Source organism: Chiroxiphia lanceolata, chromosome 6, assembly GCF_009829145.1.
Source record: "Chiroxiphia lanceolata isolate bChiLan1 chromosome 6, bChiLan1.pri, whole genome shotgun sequence".
Classification (NCBI taxonomy): Eukaryota; Metazoa; Chordata; class Aves; order Passeriformes; family Pipridae; genus Chiroxiphia; species Chiroxiphia lanceolata.
Genome location: NC_045642.1, coordinates 8,002,516 through 8,017,535, shown reverse-complemented (window position 1 = coordinate 8,017,535; position 15,020 = coordinate 8,002,516). Strand labels below are relative to the sequence as shown.

The window sequence follows — 15,020 nt, the reverse complement described above, 5'->3', positions numbered from 1 at the left end:
AATGTTGAGGAAGGCTTCCCAAATGTGCAATAAAAATTGAGATAGAGATCATCTGGAGGATACCTCTCCTTCATGGAGCCATTCCTTAGGGCACAAGCAGGGTCTTTGTTCTGTTTCTTATTCCTGGGAGGAATTACTTCAGAACTGACTGGTCTTTACAAGAGAGGTTATCACTGAAAGATGAAAACCATGAGAATTTGGAGGGAAAGCGGGGCTGTGTTTTATGGTGTGAGCTTTTACTGCATATTCCTGCTTCTCCTGGGAATTCTTCTTATCTGACTGTTGTTTATTGTAGTGTTTAGGGTTGTTAGGACAGGTGGGAATGGGAGGTTACATGGTTACTCAGGGTGACCAACGCTGAAGTTCATGTTTACCCTTGATTACTGCTGTGTTACAGATCAGCAATAGCTTCTGCTGGAGAACTTCCTCCTTATTGATGGTAGTTCTCATTTCATTTCTGTTTTAAAATGCACTGTGTAATTTGTGATCAACAGGTATATCACCATACCTTGGGTGTTTTCAACATCCTTCCTCCTCCCCCTTTTCTTTTTAACACGTACAGACTTGCTGCCTTTAAATAGAGAGGAAAAATTGATGCTGGGGGGGAACCTGAACTGATCAAATAGTAACAGCAAATGATAACAGCAAATGGTAATTTGTGACTTATATTAGGGTGCAAAAGGCCACAGCTGGGCCCTAGGGAGAGAGGAGACCCTATTTATTTGGACATGGTGCATATCTACAGAAGAGTTTAATCCATTTAAATCAGATAATGACATCTTCTTTATCTATTATTACAGACATTACTACAGATCAGAGATGCTTTCTTGCCACCCCTCTATAACTTATTTCATTATGGTCACCTGTTTACTGCTTAAAATTGAAATAAACAGAGCATACCCTCCCAAAAGGTGTGGGCTTTGATTTGAATAGTCAGGTGGAGGCAGGATTTGAAGCTGGTGTTGTAAAGCAGCAAAGGAATAGACCCCAGGGAACCCACTTGCCAAGTGACAGCCAGCGAGTCGCTGTGGGGCCGAGTGACGAGGAGCGCAACCCACCCGCTGCAGCCAGAGCTGCTCACAAACACTGCTCCCCTCCTCCTCACCGAGCTTCACAGACCCTTTAGACGTGTCCCATGTTCCAGTTCCACTGCCTGTTCTGCAAATCACTTAAGAGGTTTAAAAATTCCTTGTAATTCTACTCTCTGCACATGAACTTTGAGCGAAGAGAAAGGAAGGACCAGTGAAATGAGAGTCTGGGCCTCAGGGACCCCTTCAAATTGCTATTGCAAGCATTTGGCAAAGACTGGGATAACATCCTACAGATCCATCTTTGTCCCTAGATGTGTGCCCTTGGGCTTTGTTCTGCACTTTCTAATTTCTAGTGTTGTGTAAAACATGTACACTTACCACTGCCAATATATATATCTGCATGTGATAATGTACACATTAATGTAACATACTCATTCAAACATAAAACCTAAATGTATTTACAGTATTTTGACATTAAGAAGGCTGCAAACAGGAAACACAGCAATGTTCCAACATTCTGGACAGGAGCACACCGGATTTTGAAGAACAAAATTAGATGAAACATATGGCTGTGACACACACAAAACATGGCAAAAGTTGCAAATTTTGAAAATTAATGTATTGCATGAGAAATCTTGAAAATTTGTACCTAGTAGGGATAGGCTGATTTTTTTTTGTTATTATAATTTTATTTTATTTTTATAAAGGGTTAATTTGTAGTGCATCCTGCAAGCTGATATGTGGGATAAATAGTTTAGACACTGATTTGTAATCTCTGTTTATGAGTACATGACTGCTATTCTTATAAATGTCATCACTTTCTTGGTAGTATCTGGTAATATCTGAGTCATGAGGTGCTGACAAAAATCCACTGCACTTAATGTGAAACTTGAGGCATTTTGCTCATTCCAAAAGATATTAGCAATAGCCAGCCCCACATTTAACTGATAAATAATGTGTATATGTGCACATGACACTGTTGTGCTGCTATGTGAATTTTTCCCTCTTACCTAAAATCTTTGTAGAAATACATCAGAGTTTAAATCATGGCAATTTATTTTCTTTTTTTTCTTTTTTTTTTTTCTTTTTTTTTTTTCTGGACTGTCTTGATGGATACTAAAAGATGTATGTATGGAGTCAGTGCACTGTGCCAGTGGGAGCAGATTCATCTGAAGGCAGAGTGGGTTTCCTTTGGTGAATTTAATTTGAACTTGGATATTATGGCTGTAAAAGTGAACTCTGCATATGTTATCACTGATGTAAGAAATGAAACCTCTCACCTGGAGCTGGGTACTGAAAAATATTTAATTTTTCCATTGTTCCCCTCTTTATTTGCAGCCATACAGCAGGATATGAAAATGAGAACCACAGTGCTCCCATGTTATACAGCTGTGGGGCCCAATACAGAATACACACCCATGGAGTTTTCAGAGGCATACAAGTGAGTAGAGTAGGGCATTCTCCTTTGGAAAGTAAAACTGCTGCCTGTTTATAGCGTTAATTTACTATTTCACTGATATTTATAAAGCCATCCTTGATTTTTGGTTTCTTTGTGTTACCAAGAAATGCTTTATGTAAATGTCCTGGCTTCACTAAAGCTATTACTTAAGCTATAACTTAATATTTCTTTCTGACACAGTCATTTAAAATTCCTCATGTCTTCTTCTAAAGTTATACCTGCAAGGCAATATTCCTTCCATCCTTCTCAGGATGGTCCCAAACATATGATCCCCTTTCCAGCTTCTGGCTCCATTCACTCTGACCCTGTTGAGCTTCTGTGGTTGCAGTGGACTGTGTCTGATAACCATATATGTGTGAAACTGTTAGATGACATTTTGCTTTTATGTATTTCTGAAACTTCACTAATTTAAATGTATTTCCTTAAAACAAAATAGAATATGTGATCGTGTCCTAATGACTAAGTAATTAGTGAGTATTTGGAAGGAATTTACCATTCACAGGAGTTAATTTCCTCCTTTCTGAGACAGTCATATCATTAATAAATACCACTGTAAAAGATATACCTTCTTAAAACTGATGGCAAAGTCATTACAGAATATCTGTCTCTTCTTGCTCTGTGTTGTCAACGTACATCGTACATCGGTGTTTTTAGATAGCATCTTTTCTCATTTTCCTTTTCTGTATAGTTTAGCAAGTCATTATTCCGTGTCAAGCTCTCAGAAACAGGTTCCTGAGGCAGCTTTTGTTGAGTGAATAAAAGTAAGTGGCTGACATTGTTTAAGGAAGTTAATTGTCCCAGAAGGAGGAGATCATCTTTGATGGAACATTGTGACAGTGGCCAAAATGCATTAAGGCTGAACTATTCATCAGCTCCACCTAGACAGTTGTTTTTGTTTTGTTTATAATCAGGTTGTATTAATCCAAGACATTACTTTCCTTGTCCTTTAACTTCATATGAGTATTTAAAATAAAGAGGATAGTAATAGTCTGGCTCATGCTTTTATCTGGTATAAGCTTAAAACTATTTCCCATGCCAGTAAGAGTTCTACCAGGATTGTGTGGCTATACAGGAGGTCACAGTGTGAGCCATTACGCATAAATATTGGTGAGAGAATTCACTAAGTAGAGTTCACTGTATTTCACCTTCGAATAACCGTGATACTCTGCAGAGAACAGATGAAGGTATGATAAGGTTGCAGATCGTTAATGTAGACTCAAATAAAACTGCCTGTTTACAGTGTGATCTATGTAAGCATCTCTTTGTCCTGGCGAAGTGCCTCTGATTGTTTGTCTTTGAATATGCTAAGTAGGAGCTGGAAAACACGCAGGTTGCATTAGCAGGTCTCTGTCATTGCAGGATGTCCGGCGGGTGCCAGGAGTCGCTCCAACCATTGTCCGATCGGCGAGTGAGACGAATGAGAAGCGTCCCTTCATGTGTGCCTACCCGGGCTGTAACAAGAGATACTTCAAGTTGTCCCACTTGCAGATGCACAGCAGAAAGCACACTGGTGGGTATAAATCACGGCGCAGCACTGCACAGCAAGGTGGGCAGGGGGGTTTTAAAATAGCATAGGGGGCAAGAAATGAACTGCCAGGTCAGGGACTGTGAGAATCTGTCAGAGGAGTGTCTGTGTCCTCTGTCATCTGAGCAATCCCTCTTTTGGATGCAGAAGACCCTCTGAATCTAGTGAAGAAAAACACAGAGCACCACCGACAGCAAGTAGATCACCTCCCTCCCTCCCTCCCTCCCTCCTTCCCTCCCTCTTTCCCTCCCTCTCTCCCTCCCTCTCTCCCTTACTGTTACAGGGCATCATTTAGGGCTATGAATTGTTTTCCCCTTTAATTTTTTCCTTCTTTTCCTCCTCATTTGGGAGCATTGAATCTTGCTCCAAATCTTATCTAATGTTAACTGTTAGAAAGTTTCTTCTGCAAGAGGAATCTAGACATTTAGCATCCTCTTATTCTCCTGGGTAAGCCTTTTCTGGTTGGGGGGGGTGGAGGCAGGGATTGGCAAATAGCTTCCTGGCTATGGGATCTTTCCATGAAAAATTGAGCCTGAAGCCATTCCTTTGTAGGCTAAGGTCTGGATTCTCTCTGAGTTCAGGCAATAAAAATTACAGCTCAAAATGTGGAAATCAAATGCTCTGCTGCACCTTGCCAGAGAGCAAACAGAGTTATTTCCCCTTTTGGAAGATTTATACTGCTAGACATATAAAATTATGATATGTCTTCAGATATGATCCTTATGAATTTTTTTGGATTGCCTATCATATTTTTATTTATACAGTTCTTTCTGTGCTAATCTAGAAATCTGTGGATAAAATCTGCAGATTTAGGTGTTCAGTTAGCCATTGATACACCAGAAGGTCGAAGGGATGAAAGAGAGAACAGAAGGACAGTCCATGCTGCAGTGACCTAGGAGATTGTCAAACATTTCATAAAAGATAGTTGCAAGCTTTTGCTATTGGAGATCATGTGGTTGGTTAATTGCATAAAATACTTACAGGTGAGAAATGAACACAAAGCACTTCTAATTTCTGAATGGGCAAGTGTCAAAATATTCCGATGGCCATCTTCAGCTTTGCTCAGATTAAGCATTCAAGATAATTTAGATTGTAAGTGGGATTTCATCTTTAGAGACAGAGGTCTGCAGAAATGCTATTCTATTTTCTGTAAATAAATTGGAAACAAGAAAATTTAGAGATCTTTTGCATTCAGTGTTTCTGCTCTATGCCTAACCAGCTCTGAATTTTAATCCTAATCACTGTGTCTTTCATTCCTAAATTGATTTACTCTGTATTTTAACAGTCACTAGTTGTTCTGGTCCTGTATTTTATTCCATTTAGTCGCTTGGCTTTCACAATGTTATTTCTGGATGAATCACAAGGACTTCAGCTTATATATTTTTATTTTTTTTCCTTAGCTGTAGAAGGTTTTCAGAATTATACTACATACAATCTAGGCTTGTAGAGTCACAAAAGCCCCAAAAGACACTGGAGTTATGACAATGGCTGTCTAACACCCCTAGAGAGGCTTCTCCCATTGTCTTTGAGGTCATACATGCCCCACACTTGGTTTATGCTGTAGTGGAACAGGGTAGAGGAAAGACATTTTTTTCCCCTCAAATATCTTTTCTGTGCAGGTGGGGCCCAGACCTTTCTGCCCAAGCATTTTGATATGTTGATAGCAAAACTTATTTATTTCTCAAATCTTTTCAAGTTACTTTCCATAAGAGGCCGACTTGTTTTGCAGAGCTTGTATTTTCTGATACAAACATTGCTATGCAAGATTTTAGGGTTGATTGCAGCTAAACAGAGGAAGCAAGGGATGGTGCACTGCTGGTGTGAAAATTGCTTGAGTTACTTGCCTGGCTGATGCATTCAGATTTAGGATTATAAGGGAGTTCTCCTCTTTATCAGCTGGCAGGGTTTTGTTCTCAGCCTGTTGTATGGGCACTAGACATTTCCTATTATTATGATCTGGAAATTTTACTTGCCAAATTCCCAGCTGCTGTAGAGGCTTAGAATATGATGCCCTGCATTTCCTGTCTCTTGCTGTGTTCTTAGTCCTAGTTTTTTGGGAGTGCCTGGTGAACTATGCTGTAAGGGAGCATCTGGAGTGGATAGTCTGGGAATATTTCTGAGTTAACATATTTTCTTGGCTGCTTGGTGTGTGGATGGTCTGGACTTAGTGGCCATAATGGTAATTTCCAGTCCCGTGCTCTTCAGGGCAGTTGAACTGACTGTTGTGATGCAAATCCATTTCCAGTCTCCTTTGTAATTTCATGTCTTTGTGTAACCCTGGTTTGAAAAGCAAAATTTGTAAACCAGTTTTGTCCGAGGGCCGATCAATCATCACTATGGAGAATGTGTCTTGTTGATAACAGTAATGGTAGATACAGTTCACACTTCTCTGCACCTTCTTTCTTTTCTCCATCTGCTGTTTCTGTATGGCAGGGGCTACCTTAAGAGGCCAGTATGACTCCAGCGAGGCTGTTGGTTTATGTTGATAATTATATGGGTGTCTCTTGGGCTCTCTGATCATCTTTCTGTTTGTAACCCAATGAACTCCAAACCCCAGTTCTAGAGTTCTCTACTAGGTAAAGAAATTGGGCTTGGTGGAATCAGCCTGTTAGGCGGAAAGCAGTTGGCAACCATAACACCTAATATTCTTAATAAACAAAGGGATGTGTCTCTTCCTCTTCCGTTCCGTTGTTTCGATGGAGAAGAATCCTGGAGAGCCAGTCTAAAATCAGGAGAGCTGTCAAAAGTCAGCTGAAGTGGAGGATAATTGGGTTGTGTTTGGTATACCTCTCCTCAGCCAACATAAAATTTTACTACTCCTCCTGTAAGGTGGTCCTGGATTCACTCATGGATTTGAAGCTCTTCCAGCTTAAAGTATCTTAGTGTAGTGGTAGGTCAGGTTTTAAAATTATGAACACGTGATTTGAAAACAAGCTGTTACATATATCTAATATTAAACCAACAGATATTATCTTTGCAGAATAATGTTTGCTCTAGGTTACCTTTTTTTTTTTCTGTAATAGATACATACAAAGACTGGCTCATCAGATCTTCCATTCTTCACCAGTTGCATCACTGCAAAACCGAACAAGGCCCTGAAACACAAAGTTGAATTCTATAATCAGTTTTTCCCAAAGTTTCAAACAGCCTCATTTGAAAATATGTTAACATTTTGTACCCTCCAAGACTGCTTATTCATTCTCAACAATGCCTTTATTGAAACATGTACAGCCAAAAAAGCTTTTTTCTTATCTCAATCTATTTTGCTGCAGCAGATAGGCCCCTGAAAGGAAATGTAAAAAATACATCTAACTTTTCAACAGTACAGCAAATAATGCGAGTTGTCATTCTGTGGCAGACTTCAGACACTTCCTTTCAGAAACAAATTGATGTCTAGACCTCCATAAATTTCACTTGTGGTGGAAACATCAGCATTCTTGCCAGAGACCCTTTGGGTTGAGTGCCACTCATCAGAAAAACTAGATTTCTTCTAACACAGAGCTGAGCATGTTTGCAGAGGAAATATGCTCTGCCAGGATTATTCTTTTGCCTAAATATACTCAACTGCAGGTATGAGCTTCTATGGTGAAGTGTGAGGATCTGTAGATCAGGAAGGTTGTCCTTTATGTGGTAGGGGACTCAGGTCTTGGTGATTAATTTCTGAAGCTCTGGGAGATGTAAGTAGTGAGGTCTAATAATCATCTAACAATGATTTCTTTGCTTGGACAAAGGCAAATATGCTTTTACTAGGGCGTGTGTGCCACTATGGTGCTAAATGCTTTACAGTCAGTGCAGTTCATCATTACAACACCTGGGAAAGACAGAGCTGTGTCCTCTGTACACAGAGATAACAGGTTGATAGACTGATGTGCTTGTGCCCAAGCTGGGACTCTTGGAGTCTGGAGACTCTTAGAAGTCTGGAGTAGTAAGTCCTAGGGTAGCACCCTTTCATTGATGTTGCTTTGAAACACTGACCTTCATACCTGAGCCATGGAATACCATCCACAGAAGATGAAAGCTTGCTTGGGTTAAAGAAGCAAGTGGACAAATTATTGGAAAGAAATTTCATTAACAAGTGTTAAACAGAAAGCCATCTTTGGCTTAGAAAGTTGCGAACTCATGAACTGCTGGAATCTAGGAGAGTGTCCAGGGAAAGTACTGCTGCATCCTTGCTATCTTCTGCTCTCCTGCAGGCATCTTCAGTGAGCCAAGGTGGGAGACTGCTGGGCTGGATGGGCCTTTGGCCTCACCCAGCATGGGCTGCTTTCAGGCCGTCATTTCTGCAGAGTAAAATAAGAATACTTTTGAATTTAAAATGCAAGATTAGTTTCAGCACAGTAATGACATGTCACAGCTGAACTACGGTGTGAAGATGACAGAAAATGTTATCTGTAAAGGCTCCCTACTAAATAAACAAACATACATTTTATCTAAGTTTGCTAAAGCAGATTATATTGAATAGAAAAATGTTGTATTACCGAGGCAAAGTTGTGATCATGAGGCTGTGCTTGTTTGATTAAGTGGGTATACTTATTTAAGAAAATGGGCTTAAACTGGTGAAGGAAGAATAGACCAACCATCAGATTCTCATTCACACTTGCAGTCAGTCTTTGGTTTCAAAGTCAGCCTCCTCTCCTCATGTTTTCTTGTTAGTGATGGGCTTTTGCCCTTGCAGAACTCCCTAATTAAAAGCAATGACTATGAATATTTTGTGCAACTGCTACAACAGTAGGATTTTCTGTTTTCCCATGCATTTGCCCCTTGAAAATGTGCACCCTTCCCCTTGTTCAGGTTATCTATTTTTGAGCAAATAAGTTTATTTTATTAGAAGCATTTATTGCAATATGTGCAAAGGTTGATTCACACTTGTTCTGCAATGGTTGAGCTTTATTTTTTTTTAAGTATTTTGCTAAATGTTAAAGATCTGCTGTTCCCTCTATCCTCTCTCATCTTTGCTATTTCATTATGCAACAAGTTTGGCCTTTCTTCTGTGTGCCCTCTTTCAGTAATCACAGAAGCCTTCCCCCAGAGGGAAGGGCTGGTGAAGCTTCATCTGCATCTCCTGTTTTATTTTGAAATTGTGTGTGGTCACATGAGAATGTGACAGCATTATGGGATATTTTCACAAGTAAAGAGACTTGAGTCTTTTACTGAAGAGGCTTTAATAGGCCTGGGGAAACTAAACACTGCTCTAACCTCTCTGGGTATAGGAATTTAATGAGGTACTAACAGGCTTTTTCTAATCTGGGACATTTCAGTTGTCCTGATGAAACTTAAAGGAGCTATAGGCATGTGACAGTCAGCTTTGGCAGGCATTTTGCTTGGCACTAGCTGACATGGAAGATGTAGAAGGAAAGGGAAATTAGGATTTCTGTCCAAATGTTGTGCCTCTTTTTGTTTATTTGCTTCTTGTTTTCCACACGTCATCACATCCCTATGTAAACGTTTTGGATTGATTCCTTTAATATATGCATCGGTTAAATTTGTCTTTAATTTAATCAAGACTATTTTTCAAAGTATTTAAAGAAATACTTTCATGTGTGTGCCATCAGACCCACTATGCTGTTTTATTCAAATACTTCCTTAACCATCTTTTGCGTTTATATTGCAATTAGCAGACAATCATCCTGTCACTGCATTCTGCTCTGCTGACATTCCCCCTCTTAAATCTGCCAAAGGGCTGAATTCCTTGGAAGTAAGTGGTTTCTGAAAAGCAGGCCCCCCCCAGGGAGTCCTTGCGGTCAAAGTGTATGGAACTATTTCAAACACCTGTGGCAACTTTAATCTCTCATGCTAATAAATTAAGCACAGCAGACATGGAAATTGTCCACACCTAGGTCTGAGAATCAGTAAAACTCCTTTGGGTGACTGTCACAGGAAGTTAGCTTGTTTTGATTTCAGCTATACCAGAATGAATTTGGAATGCTCTCCTTAATATGCTGCTTATTCCTTGTCACCTGGATTGGAAGGCCTCTGCTTTAAACTAGACTTGGAATACCAGTGAAACCAGAATACATTTCCTCATCATAGTAGAAGCAGAAATGTAGACATTTGCAATGAACATTTATCAAACTGATGTGTTTTCAAAATTATACAGAGAGAGATTAAACCCACTGATTTAATAATAAACCACTTCAGCTGATGTTTTTCTGTAGGTGCTTCCTACTGAACCTTTGGTTTACATCTCAGCTTCCCACAGTAGACAAAGCAGGTCCCAGCTGCACTTGTGTGTACCTTCCAGATAAAGCCTGGGATCCTCCCAGCTTTGCAGTGGGAGATGTTTCATTACTGCTTGTGCTGAGGCCTCTGTGCTATGGCACTGCAACTAGGTTTTATGTAGGAATAAATGTAGTTGTATCTGAGGCTTTGGCAGGATTTCACTGTTGTGCAAAGGGACCTTAGTCTTAGATGTGAATCAGATCTGAAAGATCATACAGCTCCTCCTGTAACAGCAACTGTTCTGGTTTGTGCTGGCCAAATTAACCAACTTTGTGCTCTGCTACGTGCTGGCAGTATTTCCCTTTTTCGTCAAACTCCTTGGTTACTGCATTTCTTTTTGCATGTTTGTGTGGTTGGTGAAGTCCCTTGCATTGAAACCCATTCATTTGAGACTAGCTTGTAGGGATTTCATTTTCTAAAAAAATTCAGAATCTCACTTTTCATCCCAGAGAAAACCCACCCTGGGAATCTCTGCTGACCTGGATGGGAGGAGGGGAAGAGTTTATATTTACATGAGGCTTTGGAATAATTCATAGCCTTGACTGTAGGACCTGTGCAGCTACATGAGAATTTCTATTTAGTAGTACTTTATGGAAGAAACCTTATTTGTGTTTTGGGGAAGAATATGCGTTTTTCTGTGGTTGAATTTTGCTCAGTTTCTTTTAATGAATTTAGTGCAGTTAATTTAGTGCCATCTACATTGATGTAACTTGTTTAGTTTTTGCTTTAAATCCAATTTAGAGCAAACTACAAGTTGATCCTTTGTACAAAAGATGTACTACTGAGACAGGTGGAAAGGGTTTAATGTGGTTTTTACAGAAATATAAACCAAGAGATTCCTGTTCTTTTCCAGCATAAAAAAAAAAAAAATTAAAAACCCGTGCAATCTGAAATTTTTTTGTAGCTTTAACCTAATAGACTATTTTCTTAGAGTGGGCAGATTTGGTATCAGTGTCCATGCAGTAGAATTGTGCCAGCCTTTCCAACAGAGTTTTATGGTTTAAAGCAAATGAAGCCTGGTCTACCACTAGACTGCTATAGAGAGAGAAGACTTTCAGAGCAAAAGGTTTCATCTTCTGATTCTAGTTGACATATTCACTTACTTAGCCACATTTTCTGATAAATGTGTTTATCCTTTACAGGTGAAAAACCTTATCAGTGTGATTTTAAGGACTGTGAACGAAGATTTTCTCGTTCAGACCAACTCAAACGGCACCAAAGACGACACACAGGTTTGTTTACAAGACTTCTCTACTAATTGGAGCTCATCTTTATGTGTGAATTGTGACCTCAAAGTATACTTCTGAACTTCTAATTTTCTAATGTTGTCTGCTCATACACAGTGCCAAATTCCTGAAGTTAGTTTTAGGAGAGGGCTGTGGCTCGTTTGTTTAATTAACCTTTCAGCACTACTGTGGTTGTACAGGTGATTTTACTTCCCAACACCATCTTTTGAAACAGCTTTCTTAATGACACTGCTCCATCCTGTATGCCCCATATAGGGAATGTATTATTTTTGAAAACTAAACAGTTCTGCAAGAAAAAGTTGCCAATGAATGCTGAAAAGCATTACTGTTGGTGTGTGAATGATCATGTGGCAATGCTGATAGGTGCATGTGCATAACCTGAGAAGCTTGTGGTATTGCTGTGTGCTTAGATGTGGAAAGCAGAAGTAGAGAAAGAAAAGTCACACCTTAAACTATAATGCTTAAGGTCTCAATTCAGCAAACCACTCAGGCTTAGCTTGAAGCCTCTGTTGAATTTTGCCAACTAAAGAAGGACTCTAGGAGCAGCAAGGAGAGAACCATCAAAGACCTGTCTGGCTGAGTTGCAAAAATAGCCTGGAAAGTGCATGGCAGTTCACATCCAGCAGAAGGGCAGCAGCAGTCATCAATGGGTCCAGATCCTAGCTAGACTCTTTCTCAGTGAATCATTTAATGGGGGAAATGTTCCAAGGCAACCAAAACTACTTGTGACTTCAGTTCAACTTCAGTATGTTCTTTTTTGCACGTACACCACTCTCTGGAAACCAATGAGACAGCCCATTTCAGTGTTTCAGGAGTTCTTGGGGGTCTCCCATTGACAGGGGAGGCAGCTGCCCTTCTCAAAGTCACAAAAGAGGAGATGGTGGTGGCTCCAGCCCTCTGGCTGGGGGTGGAACCATGAGGGCACTGCGTGGAACATGAGAAAGGGCTTCAGAGTACTCTGAGTCACAACAAAAAATTGCATCTGGGTCTCCTGTATTTCGGGGATTGGTCTGGCAATTGGTTTACTCACTGCTCTTCAGTGAGTAGTAGTTCTTCACAGGTGGATTTCTGCCTGTGTAAGATGTTCTATCTCTAAACTTAAACAGTGTTATTGAGAGATGTTATCTGAAAGCTGGTGGTAAAATTACTCTATTGGCATGATAGATTTTTAGCAACTGCATGCTAGAACACACCTGTGTGAAGCAGTGCCCAAGACCTGTGTGTCGTGGTAGAGCAGAAATGTGAAGTAGGTTAAACCTGGTGGGAGCATATAAAAATATACTTCTGCACCTTGATTCCTCTTATGGCATATTTGCTTATACACAATACCAGTAGTGCCAAACCACAGGATCAGGATTAACAGCATTTGCAGATCCTCCTTAGTCCAACAGTGTAAGTGGGTGTTTGTTTATGATGTTCAGATGCTTCAGACCCAGACATTGGAAGATGAGGTTACAAAGGGGTGGTAGCCTGATTAATGACTAACTTTCTGTAATGTGTAGGCACGGAGCAGGGAGGAGCAGTTCCAGTAACTAGTACAACAAAAAAATCCAGGCTTTTGAAATTTCAGAAATATATGATTTCACCCACCCCTCCAAAAGATGTTGGGATGTAAAAATAGATTTTTTTTTTTTTTGTCTTGTAGGTGTGAAGCCCTTCCAGTGTAAAACCTGTCAGAGAAAGTTCTCCAGATCTGATCATCTGAAGACTCATACCAGGACTCATACAGGTAAAACAAGTGCGTAAACTTTTCTTCACATTTATATTTCATTATTTTTTAATTTTAAATCAATGTTGTTGTATATTACATGCTTAGAAAGTCTCTTAACCAGGAGTTAAATATGCAAAACAACAGAAAGAATTTCAGAGTGTGCTGGTTTTTCAGTGTGACTCTATTCCCCAAGCATGATAGTCACTTTTCACAAAGGGATTTAGGTGATTTTGGAAACTATGCTTTCTTCCTTCATGTTTAAAGAAATTTCAGCTTGGCAAAATAAATTTTGTCAGCTATTATGAAGTGAACGTCATGGTCTCAGCCCACAAATGTCAAGTTGATCTACTGCCTTTACTGAAAAAACCCTACAAGATAGAAATTTTAATTCTAGCTTCAGCCAAAGGTCTGTAATCTAAAGTATTCATGCCTACTCATGCTTCTCCTAAGTGTCAGTTGAGCCTAATGCAGGATAGCACAGCAAAGCTCTTGCTGTTGCTGCTTGTACTGTAATCTCTCCAGAAGATAAAAGGAGTGCCTTTTGCAAACTCACACTGACAGACACTAAAGTAAAAGCTTACTCAAATATTCAAGGGCCTTTTTTGTAGAAACCGTAGTATTTCACATAAATACTACAGGGGGAGGGAAAAAAGGAGGCCATTTTAGTCTACTCTGCCCTCACATGAATGTAAACACCATTAAGGAGCAACTGCAGCAACCTCTATTTTAGTTTTAAGTTTTAAGAATTATTCCTGTGAGCTGCCATTTTCTGTTCCTTCCTCTATGTATGCGGTGTTTTTACCAAGTAATTGTTTACTGACCACTTTTGGCATGTTATTAGATTTTCTGTACTGGTGTTAACCTTTTAAATTCAGTCTCTGTACAGATGGACAAGGAGCCTGAAAATCTTTTTCTCCCCGCTAAGAATTCTTTTTTCTCTTCCGGACCATAAAAACCCACACATTTCAGACTTTCAAAAATAAAAGAGAAATTTTAATAAAGGAAATGATTCACCTGAGAACCAATGGCATTTTCTGTGGCACTGGCCAAATAAATGCTTCACGTAATGGCCAGATCTACACTCGCAGTCCGCACACGGCAAAGGGCACAGCCGTGTTCCTGGGCTCTCCCCATGGTCCCCTGCTGAGCTGCAGGGCCTGGGTCTCTGTGCATTTGCATGAAGAAAAGATGTTTTCTTAACCAGCAAGAGGTAACGTTCTGGGAGAGGCAAAGTGGCAAGACATGGTTTGTCACATGCCAGCCAAGCCGGGATAAGCCACATTCTCCATCACATTTCATTGCTAACTGATCTGCCAGCTCAGGACTTGCATGACTCCAGTGATTTTTTTTTTTTACCCCAGATTAGCTAAAGTGAGGAACTTGCTCTCTTTTTCCCTAGTAAACCTCATCTCCCTGTTCTAGTTCCTCCTTGCTCCATGTGGTCCGGGCCCCTGTTACTGCCTGCAGCCCAGCTGGGTGCTGCTGTGGGGATGCTCCTGTCAGCATTTGGATGTGTCATGCTCCTCTGACTGTAAAATACACATGTCCTGAGGGGAATGAGCACGAGTGGTGGGTGGGGATTTTTCATTTCCATCTTACCCTGTAGCTTCATTCCTCTTAGTTTCTTGTATCCCCTAAATTTTGCAACAAAGCACCGAGCTCAAGTTAGCTTGCTCCATGTTAAATCCTGATGAAGCAAAGCACAGGCGTCTTCCATCTAATTCCAGCCTAATTTTAAGTCAACTACGAAATTTTTTGTTCAGCTAAAAATTCAGGGTTTTTTATTCCCCACAAGCAATTTTACTGTGACAGCAAACTTTGCTGTAGA

General features: G+C 40.1%; 1 protein-coding gene across 5 annotated transcripts in view; it reads left to right on the top strand.

The window, feature by feature from the left end:
* Window positions 1-15,020, top strand: part of WT1 (WT1 transcription factor) — a 52,782-nt gene that overhangs the window by 18,300 nt on the left and 19,462 nt on the right. For 3 of the 5 annotated variants that reach the window (XR_004357544.1, XM_032690539.1, XM_032690537.1), the window contains exons 5-8: window positions 2,370-2,472; window positions 3,850-4,000; window positions 11,377-11,466; window positions 13,127-13,219. Coding sequence is in view for 3 of the 5 variants with exons in the window: in XM_032690539.1 (XP_032546430.1) it covers window positions 2,370-2,472; window positions 3,850-4,000; window positions 11,377-11,466; window positions 13,127-13,219 (437 nt within the window). In the remaining 2 variants the exon portion in view is untranslated. The remainder of the gene's footprint in view (window positions 1-2,369; window positions 2,473-3,849; window positions 4,001-11,376; window positions 11,467-13,126; window positions 13,220-15,020) is intronic. The other 2 variants (XR_004357545.1, XM_032690538.1) reach the window with 1 other exon arrangement.